The sequence below is a fragment of the Condylura cristata genome, unplaced genomic scaffold (genome assembly GCF_000260355.1).
Source record: "Condylura cristata isolate star-nosed mole 26May11 unplaced genomic scaffold, ConCri1.0 scaffold00037, whole genome shotgun sequence".
Taxonomy (NCBI): domain Eukaryota; kingdom Metazoa; phylum Chordata; class Mammalia; order Eulipotyphla; family Talpidae; genus Condylura; species Condylura cristata.
Window position 1 is genome coordinate 3,732,276 of NW_004567138.1, and position 10,483 is coordinate 3,742,758.

General features: G+C 40.0%; 1 protein-coding gene across 1 annotated transcript in view; it reads left to right on the top strand.

Annotated features, from left to right (window-relative positions):
* The window catches only part of CAP2 (CAP, adenylate cyclase-associated protein, 2 (yeast)), a 141,352-nt gene that overhangs the window by 102,444 nt on the left and 28,425 nt on the right, over window positions 1-10,483 (top strand). Inside the window, exons 7-8 of the mRNA XM_004693286.2 lie at window positions 1,811-1,916; window positions 2,042-2,093. Coding sequence (XP_004693343.1) covers window positions 1,811-1,916; window positions 2,042-2,093 — 158 coding nt within the window. The remainder of the gene's footprint in view (window positions 1-1,810; window positions 1,917-2,041; window positions 2,094-10,483) is intronic.

A 10,483-nucleotide genomic window follows, 5' to 3' on the forward strand; every position in this document is an offset into this window, starting at 1 on the left:
ATCAAAGCGTGCATGCCTCTAGCAGAGTTTCTTCTAGGCCAAATGAAAACAGGGCGAGGTCACAGCTCCTGGGGGCAGTCCCCTGACATCTGTGATCTCGTAGAGACTGACTTCAAGTAAAAGTTTTGCTAGAACTTTCTTCAAGTCAAAATTAGACTATAATAAAAGAAAAATGAATTTCCTATAGAGATTTTGATTTCATTGTTTATACATTTGTACCAGAAAGTATATTGAACATGCAGCCTGCTCCTACTGGAATGCCTACAGAAATGTGTTGTGTGTCTTACGTGACCATGTATGCAAGTGCACATCTATTTTGTACTAATTTTAGTACTCTGTTCTAATCATAGCTGTTGTATATGCTTCTTCCTCAAAGGAAGGCTCTGGACTAAGACCCTATAGAATAAGAAACCTAGGGTAAGGTTTTGATTGTGAATGTGGGAGAAAGTGAGAATGAGATTATTTCATAGATTTGATTAAAGAACCTGTCGATCTAAAAATGGACAACCAAGCTGCAGTCACATTTTTCCTCTTGGAAGATTGGAGAATTATGACTTGGGTGATCTATTTCATTTTATCCCAAATGACAGGACTTAATGCAATATGATTCTAAGCCCGCTGCTGGTACTTGGAGCTGTTCAAGGAAGAAAAATCAAAATATGCCCAGACTAAAGTCATTCTTGGCAAAAACTTTAATAATAGAGATTTTCTTCAATGATTGTCTTGAGATTAATGGCCCGGATTCATGATTATATTTTGTCAGCTGAAATTTCATCTTGTCTCATTTATGACTATTTCGTTCAGAGTGGGAAAAAAAATATGTGCATAGAAATCGTTCAAAGAAAATAAATGCAACTTTTTGTCTTCCTGGAAGTTTAATATCTCTAACAGTTCTCTCAGCCTTTTAAAATTTCAGCATTTCTGGGCCCTCCCTTGTAACTCAGTGGGTTAAAGCGCGGCACTGCAAGGAGTTACAACTGCTTCAGTGTCCAGTTCGATCCCTGCCCCTGAGGTGACCCACAAGGTTCAGCAGACCTCTCCTGACTCTCCCACTGCTCCCCTCAGCAGCTGTCTCTGTCCCCTCCACTCTGTCTCTGGTGAATCCTCTCACCACACCTGTACCCCAGTTCTGTAATGCATAAATAAGTAAATCATTAGAAAAAAAATTAAGCATTTATAAAAGTAAACATTTTACTCGCTCGTGGTTCAGTAAATTGGGGTAAAATGCTATCTATCCCGTTTGTTCTGCATCATCTTATGTGTATCAAATTAAGGTAATTTAAGTGAATGCTCCTTTAGTGGTATGGAGGAAATCATTGTTTACAATAGCAAATTCTCCAGTGTTTTTACTTTCAATGACTGAATCACCCAAATTATTAGAAAACAAACCAAACACCTTTCCCCTTGCAATACTTTTTCCCAAAAATACATTCTCTTCTAAGTGGGATCAGAAGCAGGGCAAAAGGAAATTCTCTTCCCTTGAATGTTCATCTCCCTCTAGAGAGGTCAAGAGCACATGGGCCTTAATCGGCCCAGTGGGCAGGGTCCCCTCTCTGTGGTCCTCCTGGCTCCACACCTGAAGTCAGGACTCTGGGCCTCTCTCCGGAGTGCTCTGCCACCATCCCTCTAACCTCCCACCAGCCCAGACTTCTCTTCTGACTGGATTCCCAATGACTAAGCCACAAGGAAGGTTGCTCCAGGGTCAGCTACAGCCTTAATGACCTAATAATCATGTCTATCTCCCCCACCCTTTTGAAGATTTTATTATAGATCCTAACTCCAGTCTCTTCCACTCTTTCTCACACCAAAGTGACTTACGCCACGTGGACTGGGTGAAATCCTATCTAAACATTTGGAGCGAGCTTCAAGCCTACATCAAGGAACACCACACCACCGGCCTTACCTGGAGCAAAACAGTAAGTAACAACAAGCCATCTCCCACCTGGGAACTAAAAGACTAGAAATATCCATTCTCTGTGTACTAGAATTACCTAAGAATTTACCTCAAGCAGACACTGTTTATGAAAATGTCATATCATAGGGCACTCGGGAAACGGCCTGCAAACCTTACAGAAAGAAAATGGCTGCCTATGGTAGCCTCGACAGTCATTAAAATTGCATGAATGATAATTACATGGGAAATGATTTACCAGTCAATGTTAAGTGATAAAGCAGAATGCAGACATTTTTTTAGTACCAGAATGGAATAGAGAGAAGAAACTGAAATAAAAATGGAAGGAAACAGGAAGGCTTGAAAATAGTTATAATTTTTTCGTAATAATAATATAATAGTTTATTTTTACATCATTTTGTGCATTTTTCCATCTCAGTTTTAATCCAGTTTTAATCCTCTCATCACCGAATCACCCGTGTGCCATCACCATAGTCCAGTGCATTTCCCTCCTCCCACTGTTTTTGATCCCATTCCCCACTCCACCCCCATAAAATGTCTCTGGTATACAGCTGTTCATTATTATAATTAGAAAATAGTTATACTTTTAAGGAGCTGAAACTATGAATCAAATGGTTTTTAGTTTCTCTTGGCATTTTGAAATTTATTGAATGAGTGAATGTGTAGTCAATCTGAGTGCGAAGTTACCTATCCTTGGGATAGCATGCCAGCCTGCGTCTCCTCCCACTTTAATTCCCCTGTGACATGTCCACCTGCCCTTGCCCTCCTGCTCAGCCTCGCTGCATCTTCCCATGTCTCACTATGGCCCGGCCCCATCAAACTACCTTTGGAGTCCTGAACGCTCAGCTGAAACCAAGTCAAATTGGTTTCAAGATTTGCCAAATTTATGTGTTCATGAATTACCTGAACACATTTTGTACTATATAACCTAAGTCCCCTATAGAAAGTTCCCCACACTTCTCCCAGACTCAGCTCCAACATCACCCCTTAGGAACGTAAGTTAGTCTCCATTGACTCCCAGTCTGGGTAGGGTGTCTCTCCTCTAAGCTGCCTTCCTGTCTTGGTGTGACTTAGGCCCAGCCCTGTGCATACAGAACTGTAATTTGCGTGTGTGCTTTAAGTGCTTGGAAACTCATTTCATTTTCAGCATAGTGTCTGGCCCAAAGGAAGTACTCATTAAATGGTGTGCACTAAATTGTGACTCATGGGACTCTTAGAATCTTCCTTGTTCTTTTCGGTGACTGTACTTCCTATAAAAAGGCTTCCCTATTACCTTTAAGTGGTCACAGTAGATCAGCTAACCAGAGTAAATGTGGCAGCATGAAGTGACTCACTTGTGAATGCCTCACGGTCCCGAGGACGGACTTTTCTGTCTTTGTTCTCCAACACGTGTACATCAGACATTGTTAATTCTGACCTCTAAAATGATTTCTCTTGATTCTCTGCCTCTTCCCTCTCTGGTGCTGAGATGCAGCATGCAACATACAACTGAGTTGACTCTTTTCCTTCTGCACATACCGGTGGTTTCTGAGAAATGAATTCTTAAACATTTGAAGGGCTTTAATACGGACGGATTTGTGTGGATGCAGATGGGTGCTTATATAGATGAATTGGAATTATTTTACATACTTTGTCAATGAGATACTGTTTTGTTATAGGTCAATTTGTCAGACAGGGAAGTTGTCACATGTTTGCATGGAGATAGGTCATCACTGGGAAACAGTAAATGAAAAATCAAGAGCCCTTGACTGTCTTACAGTTTTGTAAGATAAATAGAACAAGAATGAGGAGCCACTTATGGAAAACAATCATGTCAACAAACACTAGCCTATTAATTCTCTAATGGTGCCCATGGAAAATGAATAGAAAATTGCTTCTAAATGATTTGAATACCTTTAATGCAATGTAGAAAGCTGAGTAATTGTGTTTTGATTATAAAAGAGAATTACTCATTATAGAAAAGTTCTTTTAGTTGTTTTCCCTTGTTCATTAGAAAATCTGCTTTGCCAAGTGACTTTCAAGGACAACCTAGAGTAAGAAATACTTTTTGCACAAGTACACATACCGCTCACAACACTAAAACAAGTATCACCAAACAATGCTTACGCCTATCACATAAAATGCAGCTTGCATTGTCTTTTCCATTTTATTTGTTTTCTTAAATGAAGTTCTGACTGAATACCTACCAACCTGATTTCATGTCCCACCAAAGGGACGCTTACAATTTTTTTTTAAGATTTACTTATTTAAATACTGAACAGTTATATTCCGGAGACATTTTATGGGGGTGGAGTGGGGAATGAGATCAAAAACAGTGGGGCAAGGGAAATGCACTGGACTATAGTGAAGGCGAAGCCCCAAGGGATTACAACTGAGATGAAAAAAGTGCACAAAATGACGGGAAAATAAACTATTGGGAAAAAAAGATTTATTATGCATTCAGAAATGGGGTACAAGCCAGAGGTGCAGGGTCAGTGAGAGAATTCACCAGAGATAAGTGGGGAGCAGAACAGACAGACTGAGGAAGTACATTGCTGAGGGGAGCTGTGGGTGAGACAGGAGGAGTCTGCTGTACTATGTGGGTCACCTCCAGGGCCAGGAATTGAATTCGCACTAAAGCAGCTTTGGCCAGCTTGCAGTGCTGCGTCCTTACCTGTTGTACCACTAGGGAGGGCCAGAATTTAGTTTTTATTTTAAATATAAATTTCTATTTAAATTATGAAAAACTACTTAGAAGATCCCAACGCATATAGCCCATAGCATGATTCAGACTTATTCCTCCTCTGTTAATCTACCACTGAAATGAAGGATAAAATTATGACCACAATCATAACATTCTTGCAAAGAGGAAAAAGGTTGCTATGGATATCTGATCAAATAACTAAAAATCACTTCATCTCAATGCCTACCGGTCCAAGACTGTATAAAATGATAAGCCTTCCAGAGAGTGTAAGGATTTGGTGTTGGTGTTGACAGATACCATATTTAGGAGTTTCAAGAAACATGTTTCAGGGCCCTGCCTGATGGTGCAATGGGTTAAAGCACAGCACTGTGCGGCTCTCCACAGCCACTGCAGCAGGAGTTCGATCCCCAGCCAGGGAGCTGACCCACGTAGTGCAGCAGACCTCTCCTGTATCGCCCACCGCTCCCTTCAGCAGTGTATTGCTGTCAATCTGCCTACTCTGCCCCCACCCCCCACCCCACTGCCTCCAATGAATCCTCTAATCCCCCCCATACCTCTTGCCTGTCCCCCAGTTCTTGTATGCATAAATAAAAATAAATCTTTAAAAAAAAAAGAAAAGAAAAGAAGCATCTTTCATTTCAATAGACACAGTCAAAAAGCTTAGTCAACCTAACAACTTGAGTATTCCAAGTAACCATTGTTTTCTTCTCTCTTCAAATTAATTTTTTTTTCTAAAGATTTTATTTATGCTTACAGAACTATGGTACAGGCCAGAGTTGTGGTGGGTGAGAGGATTCACCAGATACAGAGTGGGGAGCAGAACAGGCAGATCTACTGAAGTACACTGGTGAGGGGAGCAGTGGGCAAGACAGGAGAGGTCTGCCTCACCATGTGGGTCATCAGCTCCCTGGCCGGGGATCGAACTTGTGCTGCAGTGACTCTGTAGAGCTTCATAATGCAGTGCTTTAACCTGTTGCACCACCAGGGAGAGCCCCAAATTAAATTTTGAGAGCTGCATTTCTTGGGGCTTCTAGTCACCTACAGTTTGCTGCCAAAACTCAACTTTCTGAGGCTATTTCTCTGTAAGCAATAATGACACCCCAAGTTAACAGCTGTGACCAACTTGACCTTCACATGCAGTTGTGCCAGGCCACTGCTGCTACTTCAGTTGTCAAGTCAAGTAAGACTTTTTGAGGACAGTGATGGAGAGGACAGCAGGTGTGTGTGTGTGTGTGCATGAGTGTGCTGGCATTTGGAGGAGTGCCTTTGGGGGTGACAGAGCAGCTGTGGAGTAATCTAGCTGGAATTTCTTGCTAGGTTTACTGTGGCCAACAAAATCACAATTCTTTAAGTGTTTCCTTACCAGAGCCGTGGAAACTACTTCGAATGTTGCTAGTTTCATTATTAAGAACTCCTTTCCATATTATTTTACATAGTTTTTCCTCAATGCTGGATCTGAAATGTGCTTTGCTGAATAAACTGATCTTTTGGCAGGGACCCAATAAGGACACTGTTTATCACCCCTTGCATTTGGTCAGATTTGTAATATTTGTTGGCACGTCTTGCAAATCTGATATGATAGCTGAAAGACTAAAACCTAATCTTTACACTTATAATTATCGGTATAATAACCGAAGTAAAATTATGATTTTCTGTGGATTATGCAGTTCCTCGCTCAAGCTGTTATTTTGTACTGTGAGAATCTGGCCAGAAGGAGGTCATGAAAAGTATTTCATGCATAGAGAAAAAACAGTTATTTTCTCAACTTTCTGGCATTAACCTGTGGACCAATTCCTGCCCTTTCACAAGTCTTCCATAATCACCTCAACTTTGGGAAAAACTAGGGAGTAATTATTTCTAGAATAGTTTAAAATTGCACATAGATGATCATGCACAAAGTCTTCTATAATCATGTACAAAGTCTTCTATAATAGTGATGAAGTTTTCTTATTAATAATGTGGATTTAACAAATCTATCTCACACACCAATGGTCATCCACCCTGTCCTTCCCTAAACCTCCAGAAAATGCAAATAGTTGGGAGTAGTTACAATTAGAGCTAAGATGAGGATTTGTTTTCCCCAAAGCAAAACACTCTGTAAATACACATTTACCTCCAGGTAGGTATTTCTTTTCAGGTAGGTATTGCTTGTGTCTCCATTAACGAAGTAAAAGTTTAACTAACTGTTTGCAAGTGATCAAGTTAAAACTCAGCCAGAGGGTATCTTCACTTCTTATAAATAATGTAAACTCTGTAGCATGTCATTAAATATGTATGTCTTTTTTATTTTCATGTCTTTTGGCCCCTCTAACTGCTTCTTGATATTAACAAGTGGCAGTTCTCAATCTTTCGCATCTAAATGTTCATCTAGAACTTGTACCAAACCTGTGCCTTCACGTTATTAGTCAGTGAACCGGTAAAGCTTCTGATGGTGCTTTGCATGTTTGCAGTCACAATGCTGACTGATCTTCTCACCTGCATCCCAAATACAATATGATAAAAGCTGTTGTGAACATTTTTCTTGCTCTTCCATTACCTCTTCCTGTTGATTCTGTATTTTGGATTCTACACTCTTTCTTTTCCACCTATCCTGCACAACTCCTAAATTATTATTTAGTGTGTAAGCTTATGTCTAAAAGTATATGGGGAAGGAAAAATCCAAAACTCCACCTTCCATATATAGATCCAGCTTAGAATCATGCACAAGGATTTCTCTCACTGGTTCTAATGTACTTCCCTGGTCTCATTCTTGCCATGTTTTTTTTTTTAATTTATTTTTACATCATTCTTTATTTTGTGCCTTTTTCCACCTCAGTTATAATCCCCATGGACTTACCACCACCAGTTCACCTGTGTGCCATCACTATAGTCCCATGCACATTTCCCACCCCATTTTTTATTCCGTTCCCCACTCTACTCCCATAAAATGTCTCTGGTATATAGTTGCACATTATTATTATTATTTCCCCAAGGTCCCTTACACTCCTGCTATGAGTGAAACCCTCTGGTATATATATATATTTTTATTCTGGCTTATTTCACTAAGCATGACCCTTCCAGCTCCATCCATGTTGCTGCAAAGGCATGAGTTTTTTGATTGCTGAGTAATATTCCATTGTGTATATGTATCATATCTTTTTAATCCAGCAATCTACTTTTGGGCATTGCTGACTTTTTCGATTGCTGAATAATATTCCATTGCGTATATATACCACATCTTCTTGATCCAGTCATCTATTTTTGGGCATTTGGGTTGATTCCACATCTTCCCTATTGTAAATAGGGCAGCAATAAACATGGGGGTGCAGGTGTCCTTTTAAATTATTGTTTTTGTGTCCTTTGGGTAGATACCAAGGAGTGGAATTGCTGATCATATGGAAGCTCCATTTTTAGCAGTTTGAGAAACCTCCACACAGCTTTCCATAGTGGTTGTACCAGTTTGCAGTCCCACCAGCAGTGTAGGAGAGTTCCTTTTTCTCCACACCCTCACCAACACTTATTGTTGCTTGTTTTTTTTTTAATATGGGCCATTCTCACTGGTGTGAGGTGGTATCTCACTGGGTTTTGATTTGCATTTTCCTTATTATAGAGAGAGATCTAGAGATGATGTTTAAAATATGAAAAGGTAGAATATGATGCAAAATAAAACTTTGGGGGACTCTGTCATTTAGAGTATGAAGTAAATCAATCAGGGTGAGAAAGGGGAGAGAGGAGAGGAACTAGTGGAAGATTTAAGGGTCTCAAAGCTATAAGAATCTACTTACAAAAACAAAGTTATAAAAACAACCCAAGTTTCCAAAGACAGATGAGTAGGTGAGAGATGAATTCTCATTTATGGGAGGAACGGAGAGAATTATGCAAAGTGAAATAAGTCAGAGGTGAAAGACAAATGCTAGATGATTTCATTCATATGAGGAATATAGAGAAACAAAACAAAGGAACTGATAAAACTCCAGAAACCTTAGAGATATGACTGCAGAATTGAGGCTACTAGAGAGGAGGGGAGGTGAACAAAGGGAGGAGACCACTGGTCTATGGTAAAGGACTGTAGGATTATGATGAGGCTGGTGTGGTGATGGCTCAGGAGATGTGAGTCTGTATCTTCCCCTAAATCATATACAGTGTGGCAAACCAATGTTACTCCAGTTTAAAAAAATAATCTTCTTAATTTACCAATTGCTTTTAAGATGAAACAACAAATGGGGAAAAAAGAAAAAGAATCTACTGGAATCTCAATAAACACATATTACCAACTACCAACTCCCTATTTTTTAAATCTACTGAAAGAGGAGACTGAAAATTTTACTTTTCAAAGTTAATTTTTTTTTAATGAAGGGGCAATTTAATTTAGTGGAACAAAAAAAAAATAGACTGATATCAACTGGGGAGATCAGTATAGGTAAATAAAAATCTGAATATGATTTTGTATAATGATCTTCTGGTTTTTTATGGGACAGTTGTGTAATTTGATAGATTATTGCTTACAGCTTTAATTTCTGCCTTTTGAAATCTGGGGATCACTAGTGGATTTTTATCTTTACCTGCACTAAAATGCACATAGGTCACAAACAAATATCGATAATCTCATACACAATAGTTAGAGTTTGCTGTACTTTGAGGATCTAAGTAAGCATTTAATTTTAGAACTATTTTTATTATTTCATAGATACTTTTGAGTTTTATTGTTAATTGATAAAAATACATTAAGTGTTTTAAAATATTTAAATGTTTCTCTCTAAAACAGTAGTAACTTTTAAGATGGTCTATTTTAATGATCAAGATTATCTTATTTACTAGAACGTCTTCATACCAAGAACCTGAACTATCTAAATCTGTTTGCTGGCAAGTTAATAAACATTCCTAATTTGTTTAAACCATCACCTCAGGAATATTTCAGTTAAATGTTTCAATTAAAGTTCTTCAGTGTGTAATGTTGAAGGCATTAGCCCCACTGGGCACCTTGAGCTGTTCACCCACCAGGACTCCCCCCACTTTCTGAGAAAGGGCCTCCCTAGAATCATCCCCATGACGGAATAACTCCATCTCTCTCCCTGCCTCTCCCCTCTCTCCAGTGAAAAGAGGCAATAGCAGGCAAAACCTTTGGTCCATCCTTTTAAGGGGTGGCAAATCTTCCTTCTTTAAAAGTGAATTTTATCTTTTCCAATAGCCAAATGTCAGATAGATGCTCTTGGGTGATGAATTAATTTAAGCAATACTCCTTTCTGGAAAAAGAAACAATATAAAGATAGGATCGGGCCCTTTCTGGTGGCGCGAGGGGTTAAAGTGGAGCACTATGAAGCTATCCTCAGCCGCTGCTGCTCCAATTCGATCCCCAGCCAGGGAGCTGATCCACATGGCACAGCAGACCTGTCTTGTCCTGCCTGCTGCTCCCCTCAGCAGTGTACTTCAGTCACTCTGCCTGTTCTGCTCCCCACTCTGTCTCTGGTGAATCCTCCCACCCCCTGCACCTCTTATCTGTACCCCAATTCCTGTGTGCATAAATAAGTAAATCTTTTTTTAAAAAGGACAGGATCGACCATCTGGTGTGTCTTTTTCATAAGCAGGTCAGAAGGCAATCTGGTAAGCAAACTTGAGCTCTGTTAGATGAACTGCACACGTGTGTAGCATCGTAAGGTAACACCTTGAGAGACTGGACTAAGGTGGATCCCTAAGATGCTATGTGATTGCTAACAATTCAGTTGCAGGCCTTCCCTGGTGGCACAGTGGGTTGGGACACAGCACTGCAAGCTGGCCTCAGCTGCTTCAGTGCAAGTTCGATTCCCAGCCCCAGAGGATCCACATGGCACGGCAGACCTCTCCTGACCCGCCCACTGCTCCCCTCAGCAGTGTACTTCATCAATCTGCCTGTTCTGCTCCCTGCTCTGTCT